The sequence below is a fragment of the Salvelinus alpinus genome, chromosome 14, assembly GCF_045679555.1.
Source record: "Salvelinus alpinus chromosome 14, SLU_Salpinus.1, whole genome shotgun sequence".
NCBI classification, from domain to species: Eukaryota; Metazoa; Chordata; class Actinopteri; order Salmoniformes; family Salmonidae; genus Salvelinus; species Salvelinus alpinus.
Window position 1 is genome coordinate 11,776,576 of NC_092099.1, and position 21,072 is coordinate 11,797,647.

At 45.1% G+C, this 21,072-nt stretch overlaps 1 protein-coding gene across 1 annotated transcript in view; it reads left to right on the top strand.

The window, feature by feature from the left end:
- The window catches only part of LOC139538418 (myosin light chain kinase, smooth muscle-like), a 90,599-nt gene that overhangs the window by 50,846 nt on the left and 18,681 nt on the right, over positions 1 to 21,072 (top strand). Inside the window, exons 13-19 of the mRNA XM_071340414.1 lie at positions 3,178 to 3,315; positions 5,290 to 5,487; positions 5,667 to 5,913; positions 6,390 to 6,470; positions 6,841 to 7,634; positions 9,368 to 9,484; positions 10,317 to 10,385. Coding sequence (XP_071196515.1) covers positions 3,178 to 3,315; positions 5,290 to 5,487; positions 5,667 to 5,913; positions 6,390 to 6,470; positions 6,841 to 7,634; positions 9,368 to 9,484; positions 10,317 to 10,385 — 1,644 coding nt within the window. The remainder of the gene's footprint in view (positions 1 to 3,177; positions 3,316 to 5,289; positions 5,488 to 5,666; positions 5,914 to 6,389; positions 6,471 to 6,840; positions 7,635 to 9,367; positions 9,485 to 10,316; positions 10,386 to 21,072) is intronic.

The following is a 21,072-nucleotide window of genomic DNA, read 5'->3' on the forward strand; positions in this document are numbered from 1 at the left end:
TCTAAAAGGCTAAACTGATCTAGATCAGCACCCCTACTCTGAGACGCTTGATACATCCAGCCCCAGATGTCTTCTCAAAGATGCAAAGGATAAAGAAACACGTTTAATCTGTGATTGATGTATCAGATATTTCCCAGAGGACTACCCCAATAGAGCACATCATATGCATGTAATTATTTCTCAATATGATGCTTATTACTTGTACTTTTGTAGTTCTGCTATTAGTCCCCGAAGCCCTATAATTTGTAATATATTCAAATTTTATGACTTTGGCTTTGAAAAGTCTGCAGTGCTAAAATTAGGGGAATGGCCAATGAATGTTATTTTGATCAATTTAAATTTGACGTTTTTGAAAATATAAACACGCGTTTTGTTTTTGCTAAATTGAGAATGCGCTCAATTCATGAGATAGGGAAAATGCTTATTTTTTTCAGAATGAGTATTTGACTGTTTGCTAAAGTCCTGAAATGTCTCTCGTGAGTACTTTGAGCCTCTTTGAAGCAGTGCTACTTTAAGATAATAGCTATTTAGGGCTCCGATGTAGCATTTAAGGAAACATCTGCTCTCTCTGTTCCAGCATGCATTTTGTCTTTGTCCCAAATGGCACCCTATTTCCTTAAGTAGTGCACTACTTTTGACCATGGCCCTGATCAAAAGCAGCGCACTATATAAGCAATTGGGGACCATTTGGGATGAAATCCTTGTCTATCAGCACACACCGGACTTCAAGGTGGAGGTTCAGCTATTTGTTTCGCTGGGGTAAACATCTGAAATACCATCATTTTCCCAGGGGCACACTCCAACATTCAAACATCATTTACAAACAAAGCAGTGTGTTTAGTGAGTCCGTCAGATCAGAGGCAGTAGGAATGACCAGGGATGTTTGGTTGATAAGTGTGTGAAATAGACTATTTTCCTGTCCTGCTAAGCATTCAAAATGTAACGAGTACTTTTGGGTGTCAAGGAAAATGTATGGAATAAAAAGTACACTATTTTCTTAAGGAATGTAGTGAAGTAAAAGTTGTCAAATTGAAATGGTAAAGTACAGATACCCCAAAAAACTACTTAAGTAGTACTTTAAAGTATTTTTACTTAAGTAAATTACACCACTGGTCAAAGGTAGTGCACTATAAAGAGAATATGGTGCCATTTGGAATGCTGGCTGAGGCAGCAGTGAAGCAGGGCTGTTTAAGCAACAGTGCTGATGGAAACATGCTGGAGATGCCTTGGATCTCCCTCTGGCATGCTGGATATGCATACAGACAGTGGGCTGTGTTTATGACAAGCCTGCCTCCCTGTCTGTTGGGTCCTGAAGTCCACAGGGTTAGAACCATTTCGGTTTATGAACTTGGGGGGGAGGGAGGGGGGTTGACTACGTAAAACCAAACGCCATACATGGTGTGCATGAATCAAGGAGCGAGGGCCAAAAAGTTCCCGTTGGTCTCTCGTTCTCGCTCTCCCTCTCTCTCTTGTTCTCTCTCACAGCGATGCTGGCCTGTTTTGGTGCCCAGACTACCACGCTGTAACAGCATGAAGCGAACCCATGCACATGCGCAGATACTGTGTATGACTGTGTGAGAGCGAGGTCTTGAGTCTCGCTCATCTTAATATCTGCGGTGCTGTTCGTTGCAACGTAATTTAGCTGAGTCTACCTTTAATGGACTAAAGTGTAGTGATGAGTCAAGTAATTTGATTTTGGACTCCCAAAGACCTTGGCAGGAACATTGTCCCTATGGTCGTCTTTAATGAGATTATTCTAGTGTTTTCAGGGAATGTTCCTTGCATGTTTGCCAAGAACATCACAATATGGGGAGCTGACTACGTAGAACCAAACACAATACATGCTGGTAATGTTCAGGATGTGTCTAGTATTCATGGTTTGCATTCCAAATGGCACCATATTCCCTATGTAGTACAGTACTTTTTAAAAGGGCCCATAGGGCTCTGGTCAAAGGTAGTGCCCGCTATAGTGCACTAAATAGGAAAAACGATGCCATTTGGGATGCAGACCCCATCAGAGATGGTGGAGAAAGAATGACACCCCACTCCCTTATTTTTTTCTTACACAGATGGAACCTTGACCATTTTTTCCCAATGGTAAACTGCCTAAGTTAATTTATCCACCATATTTTATAGCGTTGCTTTGTGCTCCAGATGGCAAGTCCATATGAGGATCAGGTGTACTCGTGACGTTCTGCTCCATAGCTTCTGGAAGTGTTCAGACAGTGGCTGCTGTAGCACCTATATATGCTTGGCTACCAATGTCATTAAGAACATAAACAGTTTTCCACAGATTCTTTGGTATGGGTTCTTCAGTATTTTAGGTTTCAGATATCCTGCGGTAGACTGCCAGACAGCTCATTTCCTGATGTAGGAGAGCTGTTGCTCTCTCCCAGAAGGTTATCTTTTTCTGAACGAGCAGAGACTCCCAAGAGACGCACAGGGAGTTTGTTAACCCCAGCATGTTCCTCATTGTTTTTCTAAATCACCATGACTGTCCCAAATGGCTCCCTATGTAGTCCACTACTTTTGACCATGGGTCATAAGTAGTCCACTATATGGGGTGCTATTTGGGATGTATTTTAAGAGATCTACTCCAGCCTCTATATTTAGTACTCTAGGAATCCATGTTGAGGTAATATTTATTTACATGACTGTGAAGGAAAGACCTTCACTTGGAGTAGACTCTCTTAATATAGCATATTTAACTGTGAAGCAAGTAATGTTATGTCTTTGACTGGAATGGAATGGAAAATGAACAGAAAGACAAACTCCCAATAGCCTGCACTGATTGACGTTTGCACACACCCAACTGCTAATTGTCTTGTTAATAGGTTGTTGGTTGTTTAATTTCACACTGGCGGACTGACATTATTAGCTAATGATATTAGCTGATGAATGAATGTCTTTTTAACCTGTGTCAGAAGTGTTTGGAGAGTCCTCCAAGCAAGGTAATGTTTTTGCTGCTAATGGTTTTTACTTGCTCTGCAGTTTTAAAATAAATGAAGTATTTTTTTTACCTCTATCTGTTGTTTTAAGCCTTTTGACTGTTAGAGTAGGCCAGCTCTCTCACGATGACCGTCAACTGTCGCTGGTTCCCTTGGCTTAGTGTGCTGTTCAGTGAGTTACTCATGTTCCTGTTCTGTAAAAAGTAACCCTGCAAATGTTACATTTCAGCGAAGAACAGTGCCAAGAGGACGGACCCTCCAAATGCAGTCGACACCAAGAAGCCATCGGCCCCTGTATTTCTCAGAGGTCTGAAGGATCTAAAAGTCATGGACGGTAGCCAAGTCATCATGACCGTGGAGGTGACGGGTAAGAGAAGGCCTCTCGGGTCCTATTCATTAGGCACCAAACGGAAGAAAACAAACAGGAGAGGGACTACCTGGACAAGTCCAATAAGAAGTTCTTTTTTCCCCCCTCTGTTAAAAGAGAACAGCTTTACTTTGTAAAACATTTTGCTGTGGTGCACCCCAATGAATACAACCCTGGTGGGTGTCTCGTTTTAACCCTCATTCCCATTAATCAGAATGGAAAATTCAGCGTGTGTGTTTTCAGCGACTGTTTGCTTTAGACGCTGGTATTTCCTGCTTGGCCCCCCAGAGATACTTGTTTGGTTTTCGGGTGTTTTCTGCATTTCCATTTCCTTCCAATGTGTGACCTGAGGGGATGGATTGACTCTGAGTATTATCACTTATTATTATTACGTCATCTTCATTATCCCACTGAGGTTGTTCGCATGGGGGAGGAGTCGCTAGTAATACGTCATATGATTTACATTATTCTAGACCTTGTCTTTTTAATGTAAATAGTGATGGAGCAGGAGGGTCTCAATTTATTTTCTTATAAAGGTTTATAATAGCATTAAAGCACATGCATTTTATTTTGATCATGCCTATGTGAAAAATGCATACAATTATGCAAGACAACTGTATATCATTGAGTGTGTTATGTAATACAACCCGTCATAACGGCCTGTTACTATAGGGCACAATTTAAAGTGATAGTTCACCCAAAGTTAGAAAATGATTTTAGTTTCCTTACCACGTAAGCTGTCTGTGGACAAGGTGAGACTATGCTTTGGTTTTGTTTACCTGTCCACTGTCCAAATGCTTACTTTTTTGCATCAAAATCAGGGTTTCCTATCAAAATCAGGGTCGCGGTCAATTCTTAATTTCCGAATTCAATCCGTGAATTTGAATTAGAGGAAGTAGAACCAATTCAAAGAAATTTGACTAACATATGAAACGTAAGTCTCAAAATCATCTCCCACCTCTTACTTAACCCATAAGGCCCGAGGGGGTGTGGTATATGGCCAATATACCCCGGTTAAGGGCTGTTCTTACGCATGATGCAACACGGACTGCCTGGACACAGCTTTTAGCCGGGGTATATTGTCCATATCACAAACACCCGAGGTGGCTTATTGCTATTATAAACAAGTTACCAACATAATTAGAAAAGTACAAATAAATGTTTTGTCATACACGTGGTATACGGTCTGATATACAGTACCACGGCTGTCAGCCAATCAGCATTCAGGGCTCGAACCATCCAGTTTGTAATAATAAAAAAAAGATACCATTTCAAATATTAGTTTGATTATAACTCAATGTTGAACAGTCTTTTTGTTTGAGTTTTTGCTTTGAGATGTAAGGTCAAAGATGGTGGAGAAATGAAGACATCCCATAAAGGCCATTTACCAACTTTTTGTTGTTGTCAGAGTTCAGTTCTACTTAAAGTAAAGAATCATTCATTTTGAATGTTATATTGTATTTGTGCATCTCTGAGTGATGTTCTATCGATTTCAAGGGGTAATTTCGTTTTCATGTGTATCTGAGCTATTCGGCTTTCAAGCAGGCAGAAATACAGCCGGGAAATGACCCTGGGAATTGATAGAACATCGCTCGGAGATGCACAAATACAATCTAACATTCAAAATGGGTGAATCTTTCATTTTAAAGGGGTGGCTCTCCCATAGGCAATAATCGATAGTAGCTGGGCTGGTCTTTGGTTCATGGACTGTATATGAACCAGAAAAAAAGTGTTAAAATAAACAATGGCTTAATTTCATTGAATTAAATTATACTTTTAGTTCCAATTCTGCGTCCTGTGTGTGGCCAATTGAATTGGAATGATAGACTAACTCGCAACTCCATTCTGAATTTACCTCAACCCTGGTCCAAATCATCTTAAAGTCACTTTATTGATCTACACAATCCATTTTATACACTTTGAAATGATGTGGACATGAAACACGAGGTTTAATGTGACCTTTTATGGTCTTAGGGAATCCTCATCCAGAGATTGTGTGGCTCCACAATGGGAAGGAGATCCAGGAGTCGGAGGACTTCCACTTTGAGCGGAAGGGGAACCAATGCAGTCTGTTCATCCAGGAAGTCTTCCCTGAGGACACTGGGAAATACACCTGTGAGGCATGGAACAAAGTAGGGGAGGTTCGCACTGAGGTCTCACTCACTGTACAAGGTAGGCTAGCAGCCTAGCTAACTCCACTTGAGATAGCTCGGTGTGTCAGGTGAAATTGTATGTATTAAACTGTAGCAGATGTTTATGCCTAGGGTTACAAAATTCGGGTAACTTTACCAGCATTTTGCAACACTGTTCATGCCATAATGACCTGTTGGTTATCCATGTCTGTCTTCCAGAGCCCCAGGACGGGGTCCAGCCCTGGTTCATCACAAAGCTCAAGCCCACCACCGCCTACCTGGGCCAGAATGTCCTGCTGTCCTGTGCCATCGCTGGGGACCCCTTCCCCCAGTGGAGCTGGATGAAGCAGGGCCAGGTGGTGACCACTGACCTGGACTATGAGATACTGCAGAAGGAGGATGTGGTGTCCCTGCTCATTAGACGAGTCCGGTCCCACCACGCCGGGGACTACGAGATCAGCCTGAGGTAGGCTTCTACATCCCAACTGGCACCCTATTGCCTATGAAGTGCACTACTTTTGACTAGATGACCAGGGGTGCACTTCATAGGGAATAGGGTGCCATTTGGGACATAGTGGAGGACTCCTTATACAGTAGATGACTCACTTCTGTGAGTCAGGAGCTGTTTTTGTTGAAACACAGTAACAATGTCATTTACAGTGTAACGTACTATAAGATACTACTACTTGTCCACCTCAGACATCATATGGAACATTTGAATGTTTCACTTTACATCTGTTTTGTTATGCTCTGATTGGTTATTATAATATATGGATTAGGGTTACATATTTAAAAGTCATGTTAAGGTAATCTAAAACTGCCATCACTGAGACACAAGCCCTCTTCTTGATGCTGTCCCTTTTTAGAGGGATTTGGTCTGAAAGGACCAGAAAACACTCCCCCTCCCCAGTTTTCCATTCCTTTTCTCATTCTCTCTTCTAGGAACAAAGTGGGTGACTGCAGTTGTGTTGCCACTCTGGTGGTCAGTGAGGGTGCAGTGGTGTCCAGTGGAGAGCACCAAACGTATGTAACTAACTAGCCTACTGCTTCATTGTCGAGGTCCCTCAACCTGGGCTATTTTTGCCTTCCCTTCTCCCCCTCCCCAGACCCCAGTTTCAAATCCGCTTAATCCCTGAATATAACCAAATAAATAGTTTACAGTACCTCCTCCAGCTGTGCCATTGTTCAAAGCCTGGGGGCTGGGGCCCCGTTCAGGGTGCATGCCCCCCGTTCAGGGTGCATGCCCTTATAAGGCTACTGAAGTCATCTCTGATGTAACATGTTGAGTTGTGGTTCCCCCCCAATTAACTAGTGGAGGCTGAGCCAGCCGGGGCTTTTAAACAACCCCTGTTTTTTTCCTCTTCCACACCTCGCTCTCTCTGTCCTGCTGCAGCCCTGAGCCTTGTCAGCGTGTGGGAGGAGTGGACGGGACAGTGCGAGGCAGAGCACCACCAAACAGCAGCATTAGCAGCAGCTCCATTCCGCAGCAGGGGTCAGAAGAGCCAAGCACAGCCCGGGGACTCCTGAAGAGGCGCGTGGAGACCAAGGAGCACCGCGAGGACCAGATCCGCCTGCAGGAGGCCGAGCAGCGCGACTTCCGCACGGTGCTGGGCAGGAAAGTCACCACCAAGAGCGTCTCCGAGGAGGACTTGAAGGAGATCACGGCGGAACAGATGGACTTCAGGGGCCAGCTCCAGCCCAGAGGGGGCAAGCCCAAGACACTGTCTGAAGATGAGAGGAAGGTCAACGCTCCCACGCAGGTGGACTTTAGAGATGTCCTGGGGAAAAAAGGGGGCACCACCGCCACCTCCCCGAAACCAGGTACCGCTCCTACTGAGAAAGGAGAGCCTACAGATTTCAAATCGGTTCTGGCCAACAAGAAGAATCAGACGAACTTGGAGAAGAATGGGGAGAGCCCTGCTCCAGAAGCAGCAACACCGAAAGTCCCTGCTGCCACTGAGAAGGAGAAGAATGCCATCAACTGCGTGTCAGGTGGGATTATTGATAAGAGTAACAACATTGGAAAGGAGCCTTCGTTCAGTCAGAAGCTGAGTGATATGAGCGTGATGGATGAGGCTTGCCTGAGGCTACATTGCCAAGTGACCTGTGACCCCCCAGCTACTATTACCTGGACTCTAGACGGGAAGGTCATCAAGCCCTCCAAGTTCATCAAGCTGTCCAACGAAGGTAAGTATGTGGCCCACTACTAGGCCGACCATGCCTGCGTGCCAAATGGCACCCTATTAGGTTTTTATAGTGCACTACGTAGGGAATTTGAGAGACATCCCATTTCATTCATGTGTTTGTGGAGGCTTGGCTTCTAATATTATAAAGTAGTGTGTCTGACAGACAGTGATGTGACTGAGTTTCCCCTCTTGCACCGCTGCATTCGATATGGGATATGATGGGAACGTATCCCTTTACATAGAGGGAGTTGATGTTATCATAGTGATGAATTGTTTTGTTCTGGGTGCTTGTAATTGTCTCCTTGTAGAAAGCCCCACATATTTACAAGGTGGTATGAATCGAATGTAGAGTAAGAATGGCAAAAGAACTCCCTGTTTCTGGGCTCCTGGGGGTCCCTGGCACACTGACAACACAGACGTCGTGTTTGTCCAAATGGCACCCTTTTCCCTAAATAGTGCACTACATAGGGAATGAGGTGTAATTTGGGACGCGTTCGTCCATAATCACTGCTCTGTTATTTCAGGCAGTTTGATGTGTTGATGCAGATGCCTGATACTCTGGCTATCTTGAACCAGTATTTGTCAGTCCAGTTAGAGTGCATTTGTATGGGGATAACAGTTAGTCCAGAGTTTAGGCAGGGGGTAAGGGTTGCTCTGGGCCCCATAGCTTGACGATGACAACAGCGAGTTACCTGTCTGTTATTGAGTGCAACCGAATGACGCCCCGGACCAGAGCTATGGGTAAGGACTAATTAACAAGACGATCAATGGGCAGCAGCAAAGTAACATAACTAGGCACACTGCTCAACCACCAGTTGTTATGTCCTGTGAAACAGCCCCAGATCCCAACCGTCACACAGCCAAGTCAGGGCCTCTTATAATGGAATCATGTATAGGTGACCCCCAGGTCATTTTTATTCTCCTTTTAGTGTCACTGTGGGTCATGTTGAAGAATGCACATTTTTCTCATTTACGTCCCACCATAACAAAAGTAGTATGTGAGTTATGTCCTCATGGAGCTGTAGGGTAGTAATGGAGGCTAGGGTAGTAATGGAGGCTACTCTGGCTACGGTTGTGTGTGTGTACTGGGGCCACTGTGGTGGTGTGTGTGTACTGGGGGACACTGTGGTGGTGTGTGTGTGTGTACTGGGGGACACTGTGGTGGTGTGTGTGTACTGGGGGACACTGTGGTGGTGTGTGTGTGTGTACTGGGGGACACTGTGGTGGTGTGTGTGTGTGTACTGGGGGACACTGTGGTGGTGTGTGTGTACTGGGGTCACTGTGGTGGTGTGTGTGTACTGGGGGACACTGGTGGTGTGTGTGTACTGGGGGACACTGTGGTGGTGTGTGTGTACTGGGGGACACTGGTGGTGGTGTGTGTGTGTACTGGGGGACACTGTGGTGGTGTGTGTGTACTGGGGGACACTGTGGTGGTGTGTGTGTACTGGGGGACACTGTGGCTGTGGTGGTGTGTTTGTGTACTGGGGGCCACTGTGGCTATGGTTGTGTGTTTGTGTACTGGGGGCCACTGTGGCTATGGTTGTGTGTTTGAGTACTGGGGGCCACTGTGGCTGTGTGTGTACTGGGGGCCACTGGATATGATTTGTTTGTATTCTAGGACACTTTGGCTGTGGTTGTCTGTCTGTGTACTAGGGGCCACAGTGACAAAGTTTCTCTGTGTGTACTGGGGCTACTCTAGCTAAGGTCCTCTCTGTGTGTGTGTTTTTCCTGCAGGAGGGCAGTGCTCCCTGACCATCGACAAGGCCCTGCCCGAGGACGAGGGCCAGTACAAGTGCCGGGTGGAGAACTCGGCCGGTAAAGCAGAGTGTTCCTGCATGGTGCTGGTGGATGGTGAGTTGTTCCTGGCTGCCGTGTCCCACTCCCATGAGTCCCCCTTGGCCTCCCGGCTGTCCCGGCATCACCCTAGGCACTTCCTGCAATTACAGCGGCCAGATTAGCCGAGCTGGAGTCCCTGTTCCAGGCTCCCACTGCACGTCCGCCTTTCCCAGCTCCCCAGCACTCACGAACAGGCCTAGATCATTCATTAGGCAGGCACGTACGGTTCAATCCTAGTTTTAGATTATTTCGCAATACACATTAGTTGAACTATCGCATACTTCTACTACTGTTGCCGTCAATACAAAAATATGAGATTATGAAACGTAATTTAGGGAAAGGGGGATACCTAGTCAGTTGGACAACTGAATGCCTTCATCTGAAATGTCTTCCGCATTTAACCCAACTGAATTAGAGAGGTGCGGTGGGGCTGCCATTTAGCAAAGTGAGTCGAGATAAAATCTGTTTTGCAGGAGAGACAAAGATGGATACAGGGGCATATCTCAATGATTCAGTTGACGTTGGGAATCATTACATTTTTAACGTGGTTCATTTCATGTATGGTTCACTGTCCATACGGTCTATACACACCATTATATTCCAGACGCTGACATTGCTCGTTATGATATTTATTTTTGGATTATGTGTATTACTGCACTGTTTGTGCTAGGAAAACAAGCGACCAATAACCTTTGATTTGATTTCTATAAAGTACTGTACGAGACTATGGTTAGTTTTTTTTGTTACTGATACAATTCGTAGGGATTATTTTTAGCATTGAAGAAATGGAAATGATAATGTGTGGGAATAAGTGACCTGAAACATGTTTCCTTTTCCTCTCCCGTAGATCCTACAGACACAAACTCGACAGCAGCTGACAAGAAGAGCAAGAAGCCATCCATCCCTACCTCCGAGAGTGAGTTTCCAAAATATGCTTATTTCCCAAAAAGGAGCGGCATGGGATCTGCCTTTCCCACTGCTGCAGCCTGTCTGCCTCCTCGAGCTCGGGCACTTTTATAGCATGTGAACAAAACAAAAAAAATAGTTCTTACCCTGTAATCGGCTTGCAGTATGTAGAGAACAAAGGACAGAAATAAGATGTAAATAGCGATCAGTAAATGTTTTATCCGAAGTCGGTTCGATTTACGGTACTAGAAAAGATGACTAAGGAGATGTGCTTATCTTAATAGTCCTCTTCATCTTTCCAAGCTGGAGGAATGCGTAGGTAGTTCGACAGAGTTATGTGCTATACCCCTGCACATTCTTTTCCATATGATTTAATGATGTAAGGTATTAGCCTGTAAAGAACCCAGCCGAATCCTCCTTCTGAATCAAGCACGCAAATCTTCCTTTACATAAAAGGCTTTGGATCAGGCACGCTTAGGGCTGAGCATAAAGCATGTCCGTTTAGCCCTCCAGCCTGGATGGTTCCTTCCAGGGGTCAGAGGCCACTACGACACCCCTCTCTGTGATGTTTGACAGAGCTAATTGACTGCTGTTTGTCTTTAAGCCCGGGACACTCGCTGGCACTTAAAACAAGCCCAAGGAGGGAGGGAGAGGAAAAGGCAAGGGGGAAAGAGAGGAGAGGGAGAGACCCTTTGCATGGCTGCCCTGCTTACTCAACCTCCTCTCCCGAACTTCCATGTAAGGCTCGCGTCTGCCTGTTCCTCAGCCATCTCTTGATTCAGCCAGACACACATGCTCCGGCCTCTTTTTTCCAATACTTGGAGGTTCTGCAGAAAATCTGCCAGCTTTTGGATATGCTTTTGTCCTGCTGGAATGTGGCCTGACCCAAACAAGCTACGAAACTCAGAGCTGTAGGATAGTTTGGAGCAGTTAAATAAAAGCAGGAGGCCGAGACCTGACACAAGAGCCCCAGATTTATTAAGGCTAATCTCTTTTGATGTTGGATTCCCAAGTAGGGTAGATTTGAAACAAGTCAAATGTTTTCAAGTCTGGCGTTGGGTATAATTCTGTTTTTAGAATGATTAATTCACTACAATGTTCCAATGGGGTATCGGAGGTCATGTGAAGCTATAACCCTGATTGTGATAGTTGGTGTCAGTGCTTATACTGTAGTTCTTACATGTTTTGTTATTTTACATGGTACTAGAAAGCTTATTGTAGCCAAATGTAACGTTAGTTTTATAGCTTCATTCTACAGCTAGAGGATTCCTGATCCTCAGGAGTGATAAGTATAATTATTTTGTCTTCATCTGTTGTGGTCTAGTACTGTCTTTATGCTAGCTAGGGCCATCTAATTTAAGTGCTGCCTGTTTTCCCAGTGGCTTACTTGGTGTGTGAACTGCTGACTGCTCATAATTTGCAGGTAGTTGTTGACACATCAACCAGGATCAAGGGAGCTTGTTTTGCTCCCCTCCTAAAGAAATTGCCTGACAAACTTGCCTGTTCCACCCCATCTCCTCCCTTCTGGAGACCTCCTCACTTCCCTCATCAACTCATCCCTGACCACTGGCTGCATCCCCTCTGACTTCAAAATGGCTCGAGTTGCGCCCCTCAAGAAACCAACACTTGACTCATCTGGCGTCAAAAACTATAGACCTGTATCCCTTCTCGCTTTTCTTTCCAAAACACTTGAGCGTGCTTTCTCTGACCAACTTTCTCATCTCTCTCAGAACGAGCTTCTTGACCCTAACCAGTCAGGCTTGAAGACTGGTCATCCAACCGAGACTGCTCTTCTCTGTGTCAGAGGTTTTCCACACTGCCAAAGCTTACTCTCTCTCTCTATTCTCATCCTCCTAGATCTATCCGCTGCCTTCGACACCATGAAGCATCAGATCCTCCTCTCCACCCTCTCAGGGCTGGGCGTCTCAGGCTATTCACACTCTTGGATTGCATCCTACCTGGCAGGCCGCTCCTACCAGGTGACGGGGAGTTGATCAGTGTCTGCACCGCGTACTCTCACTACTGGTGTCCCCCAGGGCTCGGTTCTAGGCCTTCTCCTCTTCTCCCTGTACACCAAGTCACTCGGCTCCACCATATCCTCACATGGTCTCTCCTATCATTGCTATGCGGATGACGCTCAACTACTTTTCTCTTTCACCCCTTCTGACACCCAGGTGGCAACACGCATCCTTGCGTGCCTGGCAGATATCTCAACTTGGATGTCGGCCCACCACTTCAAGCTCAACCTCAACGGAACTGCTATTCCTCCTTGGGAAGGCCTGCCTGCTCAAAGACCTCTCCATCACGGTTGACAACTCGAGTCGCCTTCCCAGAGTGACCCAGGACAACATCCTGTCGTTCTCTGCAAACATCAAAGCAGTGACCCGCTCTTGCAGGTTCACGCTCTACAACATCTGTAGAGTACGACCCTACTTCACACAGGAAGCGGCACAGGTCCTAATCCAGGCACTTGTCCTTTCCTGTCTGGACTATTGCAACTGGCTGTTGGCTGGGCTCTCCGCTTGTGCCATTAAACCCCTGCAACTTATCCAGAATGCAGCAGCCCGTCTCTAGTTTTCAACCTTCCCAAGTTCTCTCAGGTCACCCTGCTCCTCCCTACCCTCCACTGGCTTCCAGTCAAATCTTGCATCCACTACCTACGGAACAGCAAGAGGAACTGCCCCTTCCTACCTTCAGCCTATGCTCAAACCCTACACCCCAACCCGACCACTCTGTTCTGCCACCTCAGGTCTCATGGCCCTCCCCCCTACGGGAGGGCAGTTCCCGCTCAGCCCAGTCCAAGCTCTTCTCTATCCTGGCACCCCAATGGTGGAACCAGCTTCCCCTGAAGCTAGGACAGCAGAGTCCCTGCCCATCTTCCGAAAACGTCTGAAACCCAAACAGTATCTTAAATAATTCTCAACACTTATCTAGCACTTGCACTTGACCCCACCCCCCCTTCTAGCTCCGACTCTACTGATAGCTACGTTGAGGAACAATGTACTTTCTATGCCTGTGATATGTGGTTGTCCTACCTAGCGATCTTAAGATGAATGCACTAACTGTAAGTCGCTCTGGATAAGAGTGTCTGCTACATGACAAAAATGTAAATGTTTTGATTCAGATTCTCATCCAGATGCATGGTCGTATTACTTCCAAGTGCTTTATAGAGTGGGCTATCGATGATATTAGCCATGTTATGGTTTTTCTAAAGCAGTCCCTGTTGCTCGTGCTTGTGTGTTATCTAGTTACAGTCCCAGAGCGTGGTGAGCCATGGGAAATGCGTCAGTGGTGTAGTGCTATGAAAACAAGCAGCTTTTTCATCCCCGCTGGAAAACTCTAACCCCTGCACATTTATTTAACTTGCACTCGGGGGCACAGTCCAGCACTGCAGGGTCCTGGAGAGCTCAGAATGCACTGTCCCATCGGGACACTCAACCGCTCCTTTATCTCATGTCAAACTGCTTTCATCTGTGCCTCTACTCCTGTTGACAGCCCGTAACAATGCTGGACAAGTGGGATGTAATGTTCTCCCTCTGTTATGATGGAGAGTGTGCTCATCAGGTAATCCAATGGTTTTGGAGATGCTGTTTCTTTAGATTCCATGTGGTGGTGGGGGGGGGGGATTGTGATACAGGCCTGTGCAGTGCAATGTCTCCATATTGTCTTAACACAATGAAAGTAGAGAGAACTGACTCCAAGCCTGTGAGAAGGAACCAGATCAGGGATGCACATTACATTTACATTTAAGTCATTTAGCAGACGTTCTTATCCAGAGCGACTTACAAATTGGTGCATTCACCTTATGACATCCAGTGGAACAACCACTTTACAATAGTGCATCTAAATCTTTTAAGGGGGGGGGGGGGGGTCAGAAGGATTACTTTATCCTATCCTAGGTATTCCTTGAAGAGGTGGGGTTTCAGGTGTCTCCGGATGCACATCCCTCTGTGGAAGGGTTAAGGCCGGACTTGTTTTGACAGCTTCAACACGTCTCCGGCTGGGTAACATGGTGCAACTGCTCTACAGCTCACATATGGACCATGAGCCTTCCAGGCTTGATATCCTGGGTGCTGGCATAAGAACAGTTTAGTAGCAAGTAGCTGAGAATTCTCCACTTCACGATATGTACATCACATCTCAATGGATTGTATCGTGGAACTCTCAGCTGGAGGCGTCCACATGCTTTCCATCCGAAACAGTTCGGAACAGTTAATTTTTTTCCGGCTGTTAGTTCACAAATTTAACGTGGCAAGCAAAAGTCTATGCCCCTTCGGTGATTGGTCAACAGTAGGGATTATTCAACGAGAGACTAATTGTTTTCATGCACGTTTTTTTCACTTGAGCAAAACTGCACCAAACATCTTAGTTGGATGTACATTTGTGAGACTAAGACCGCCTTGACAAAAACATTTTTATGAGATTTCTTGAGTTACACTAATGACCAAAAGTATGTGGACACCTGCTTGTCGAACATCTCATTCCAAAATCATTGGCATTAATATGGGGTTGGTCCCCCATTTGCTGCCATAACAGCCTCCACTCTTCTGGGAAGGCTTTTCACTAGTGAGGGGTGGGCAATTCCAGTCCTCGAGGGCCTGATTGGTGTCACAGTTTTGCATCAGCCCCAGCTAACACACCTGACTCCAATAATCACCTATGCATGATCTTCAGTTTAGAATGCAATTTGATTAATTAGCTGTGTTTGCTAGGGATGGAGAAAATGTTGACACAAATCAGGCTCCAGAGGACTGGAGTTGCGCACCCCTGCTCTAGATGTTGGAACATTGCTTCAGGGACTTGCTTCCATTCAATCACACAGCATTTGTGAGGTCGGGCACTGATGTTGGGCGATTAGGCCTGGCTCGCAGTCAGCATTCAAATTTATCCCAAAGGTGTTCGATGGGGTTCAGGGCTCTGTGCAGTCCAGTCAAGTTCTTCCAAACCGATCTTAAAAAACCATGGACCTCGCTTTGTGCACGGGGGCATTGTCATGCTGAAACAGGAAAGGGCCTTCCACAAAGTTGGAAGCACAGAATCGTCTAGAATGTCATTGTATGCTGTAGCATTAACGATTCCCTTCATTAGAACTAAAAGGCCTAGCCCAAACCATGGAAAAACAGCTCCAGACAATTGTTCCTCCTCCACCAAACTTTACAGTTGGCACTATGCATTGGGGCATGTGGCCTGTAGCGAAATGCTTATGCTTCTAGATCCGACAGTGCAGCAGTATCTAACAGGTAATATCTAACAATTCCACAACAAAACCTAATGCACACAATCTAGTAATGGGATGAGAATATATAAGTATAAAATATATGGATGAGCGAGCAGTCCTGCTAGTCCTGGCTGTTTAACAATCTGATAGCCTTGAGATAGAAACTTTTTCAATCTCTGTCCCAGCTTTGATGCACCTTATCTGACCTCGCCTTCTGGGTGGAAGCGGGGTGAACAGGTAGTGGCTCGGGTCGTTATTGTCCTTGATCTTTTTGGCCTTAATGTGACATCGGTGTCCTGGAAGGCAGTTAGTTTGCCCCCGGTGATGCGTTGTGCAGACCGCACCACCCTCTGGAGAGCCTTGCGGTTGTGGGCGGTGCAGTTGCCGTACCAGGTGGTGATACAGCCCGACAGGATGCTCTCAATTGTGCATCTGTAAAGGTTTGAGGGTTTTAGGTGACAAGACAAAATTCTTCAGCCTCCTGAGGTTGAAGAGGCGCTGTTGCGCCTTCTTCACCACACTGTCTGTGTGGGTGGACCATTTTCAGTTTGTCCGTGATGTGTACATTGAGCAGTGTGTCATTTTTATGGCGCTGATGTGATCCTTTTGCTACCGAAGTCGATTATTTCCTGAAACAGCTGTTCCACTTATCTAGCGCTTTGATTTGTTACGCGTGAATGTCCACTGTCTCTTGTCTCATGGCTGGCTGTTTTTCAAGGATACACAAAAAAAGCAGTTTGGTTGAACTGTAGATGGGTGGCTGAACTAGCTAGCTTATATGGTTATAAATCCAGGTAGCAGATAATGGACCTTATCAGATATTTATGTAGTTGGTGCTGTATATTAACTAATATACATGGGTTCGACCATAAATTCTTTGTTAGTTTACAATTTTACAATTTATGCTCCATGTATACAAAAGATTGTCATTTTTTTTACTCACATGGAGGAACATATTGCCTGTAGCCTACTGTACATGGTAAGCTGTGGCACATAACCTTTTAGTATGAAAACTGACTGAAGATTTTTCTACAATATTCAAAACATTGTAATTGTCAATCTTCATACAATAAAATCAAATTTCAGAAATGACGTGGAAATGTATGAGTGAACATTAGGAAACAAGCAGCAGATGAAACAGCAAATGTAGTGTACTACGGTGCATTCAGAAAGAATTCAGACCCCTTCACTATCTCCACATTTTGTTACGTTACAGCCTTCTTCTAAAATTGATTAAATAGATTTTTTCCCTCAATCTACATACAATACCCCATAATGACAAATCAAAAACAGGTTTATTTTTTGGGCAAAAAAACCCAACTGAAATATCATATTTATATAAGTATTCAGACCTTTTACTCAGTACTTTGTTGAAGCACCTTTGGCAGCGATTACAGCCTCGAGTCTTCTTGGGTATGACGCTACAAGGTTGACACACCTGTATTTGGGGAGTTTCTCCCATTCTTCTCTGCAGATCCGCTCAAGCTCTGTCAGGTTGGAAGAGGATCATCGCTGCGCAGTAAAAAAAAAAAATAAATGTAGGTCTCTCCAAAGATGTTCGATTGGGTTCAAGTCTGAGCTCTGGCTGGACCACTCAAGGACATTCAGAGTCTTAGCCAAGACAACGCTGGAGTGGCTTCGGGCCGTGTGCTTAGGATTGTTGTCCTGTTGGAAGGTGAACCTTTGCCCTAGTCTGAGGTCCTGAGTGCTCTGGAGCAGGTTTTCATAAAGGATCTCTCTGTACTTGGCTCCGTTCATCTTTCCCTCGATCCTGACTAGTCTCCTAGTCCCTGCCACTAAAAAACATCCCCACAGAATGATACTGCTACCACCATGCTTCACTGTAGGAATGGTGCCAGGTTTTCTCCAGACGTGACACACTGCATTCAGGCCAAAGAGTTCATACTTGATTTCATCAGACCAGAGAATCTTGTTTCTCATGGTCTGAGTGTCCTTTAGGTTCCTGGCATACTCCAAGCAGGCTATCATGTGCCTTTTACTGGGGAGTGGCTTCCATCTGGCCACTCTACCATAAAGGCCTGTTTGGTGGAGTGCTGCAGAGATAGTTGTCCCATCTCCACAGAGGAACTGGAGCTCTGTCAGTGGCCATCTGGTTCTTGGTCACCTTCCTGACCAAGGCCCTTCTCCCCGATTGCTCAGTTTGGCCGGGCGGCCAGCTCTAGGAAGAGTCTTGGTAGTTCCGAACTTCTTCCAATCCTGTCTCAGAGCTCTATGGACAATTTCTTTGACCTCATGGCTTAGTTTTTTCCTCTGACATGCACTGTCAACTGTGGGACCTTATATAGACAGGTGTGTGCCTTTCCAAATCATGTCCAATCAATTGAATTTACCACAGGTGAACTCCAAGTTGTAGAAACATCTCAAGGATGATCAATGGAAACAGGATGTACCTCGAGCTCAATTTAGTCTCATAGCAAAGGGCCTGAATACTTATGTAAAATTATATATTTTTTTATGAATTTCCCCCAAAACATTGACTTGTTTTTGCCCTGTCATTATGGGGTATTGTGTGTAGATTTAGGGGGGGGTTTAAAAAATCTAATTTAGAATATGGGTGTAACGTAACAAAATGAGGAAAAATGGAAAGGGTCTGAATACTTTCTGAATGCACTGTATCTATAGCCCTCAGACACAACTGTGGACTTTGAAGCCAGTTCCATTTTTTTTTCATTGTTCTCCTATAATCAGGGACTGATTTTTAGACCTGGGACACCAGGTGGCTGCAATTGATTCAGGTAGAACAGAGAACCATTATGCTCCAGACCTCGTAGGGTAAGAGTTCAATACCCCTGATCTATAGTATGACAGCATCAGCTGTTGGCTACCAACAGCTGGCAGACGTGTTTGCATTTGCTTAGTTTGATCAATGTTATTTAGATGGAAAACGTGAGCTAAATGCTAGCTAACGTTAGCATAGAGATAGAAAGCTAGCTCTTTTGACTTTCACTTACACCACTTCCATGTGTAACAGTTTAACTTTAGCCAGTCCCCTCGCCCCGACCCGGGCGCGAACCAGGGACCCTCTGCACACATCAACAACAGTCACCCACGAAGCATTGTTACCCATCGCTCCACAAAGGCCGCGGCCCTTGCAGAGCAAGGGGAACCACTACTTCAAGGTCTCAAAGCGAGTGACGTCACCGATTGAAACGCTATTAGCGCGCACCACCACTAACTAGCTAGCCATTTCACATCGGTTACACATGCTCACAGAAGCCCATGATAATGCTCCTCGGTCTCTGCTGGGGCTGCTGGACTATAGATAGTACATGCCTATGGGAAAGAGTAGTTACAGTATAGAGCAAGTTCAAGGTGTTTGTTGGGTAGCGGTAATTCTATACAGTTTTTTTTATACAGCCTGCCAAGTGCGGGCTAATCTGAAATGTGACTCTTTGGCATTTCGGAGAAGCCCCAGAGCCATGCTTTCTTTTGGAGGGGTGGATTTTGTTCCTTAGACGCCACATTGATTGTAGGGACAGCATCCACTTTGAGCAGTAATTTATTGCTGAAGCAATCTTTCCGTTGTTGATAGCTGTGGAAATTCTCGAGGATGAAATGTGCCCCACAGATTGACGAGTGACAGATTTTGAGACGAATATTCAAAAATCTGCATACTTTTCCCCACCAGACGTTTCCATGAAATTGCAGATAAAAGGCTGCGTGATAGAGTGCACAAAATTAGCTTGTTGCGTTATATAAATCATTTGTAGACTGAAAATTTGACCGCAAGAATCCCAAACGTATATAATATTTGACTAAAACATAATACTTTCAAATCTAGCTTACATTTGTATACGATCATGTGTCTATTATGCGTGGGAGTACTTGGGAACAGATTTCCAAAATTAAATACATTTCCTGGTGTTTTTATTTCCAACAATGAAAACAATTTTAGCTCAGTTTGGGTGGCCAAATAATACCACCCGCGGGCCAAATTCAGCCCACGGGCCGCCAGTTGGGGAACCTTGGCCTACATTATGAGTTTATTTTGGACAAAAGAGCAAGATTATTTTTATTTGTCAAACGGCAGCCATGCATCGACTATGTCACCAGAAGCAGACCCTCATTATTTATTGGCGCATCAAGCTAATCACCTTGCACTTTCACCACCCTGTGAAGTTCACCATTTATTTAATCTGTAGCCTCAACCCTAATAAACTGCATGCTTTTGTAACCGATGTGAAATGGCTAGCTTATTAGCGGGGTGCGCTTCAATCAGTGACTTGCTCTGAGACCTTGAAGTAGTTGTTCCCCTTGCTCTGCAAGGGCTTTTGTGGTAACGACGCTTCGAGGGTGGCTGTTGTCAATGTGTGCAGAGGGTCCCTGGTTCGAGCCCAGGTAGGGGCGAGGAGAGGGACGGAAGCTAAACTGTTACACTTTCCCGACGGGTCATAGTGGGAGGACCACACATGTCATCGCGTGACTCCAAGTTTACTTCAATATGGTTATTATATCAATATTTTACATATTTCAACATAATCAAATAACCTATGCTTAGTCTAATACAGTGACAAGTAAAATATGCATAAAACAATTTAGTCCAGTCTTTGTAAACTAAATATGTGGCTGTCCATGGTTCTCATTTCTCTCTCTGTGTGTGTGTGCGTGTGCGCGTGCGTGCGTTCGTGCAAGTAGGAAAAAAAATGGCTAAAATGCTTGCTCACTAGCCTAAATTCCTTTCATGGGCAACGATGTGCCAAGCCAGCTAGTTAACATTAGCCTACTACATCTAGCTACATGTTGAACTTACATCCTCTCTGGCCAGGGGCACAATGTAGGAATTTATGGTTGGATCAGAATTGCACTTACAATCATTGGCCAGTATGGAGAATTAAGTAAAACCACAGCTCCAAATCCCTGTCTCCATCCATGGCTAATTTAAGAGAGAGGCAATTTTAGCTAGCCAGCTAGCCACCGTAGGACCACAACACAACGACATGCAACAATTCAAGTTTGTTTCTGTCAATGACGTATTGCTTTTGAAGTGATTGGAGTGAAGCCAAATCCAAACTGGCTTTCCTTGACTTTCTTTTTTACTGGTGTGCCAGGACAATTCACAGTTGAGCTCACTCAGCCAATCAGCGATAAGCTAAACTATGTTATACTTTTTCAATCAAGGGAGGCCAAATGCTCACTGGCTATGGATGGCAACAATGTCATACTCTTTTTGACCAGACAGAGGCAGACGGGTACTGTTTCGCTCACTCTGATGCTTTCTTTAGTGAGATACAGCCTCTTGCGAAATGAAGGAAAATTATAAAACGCAGACAATTTCTGGGGGAAACCTGGCTTCCCTTGGTACCCATGAATACACACACACACTACCTTTTTAACTGCAGCTCAAAGGCTGGGTGCAGTAGTTTATTTAGAATTCAAAACTGAACGGATGCATGTGAAAACTTTACAACCGGACCAATTAAGCATTCATTGTTCTTTTTTTTCATTAGTCCGCTGTTGA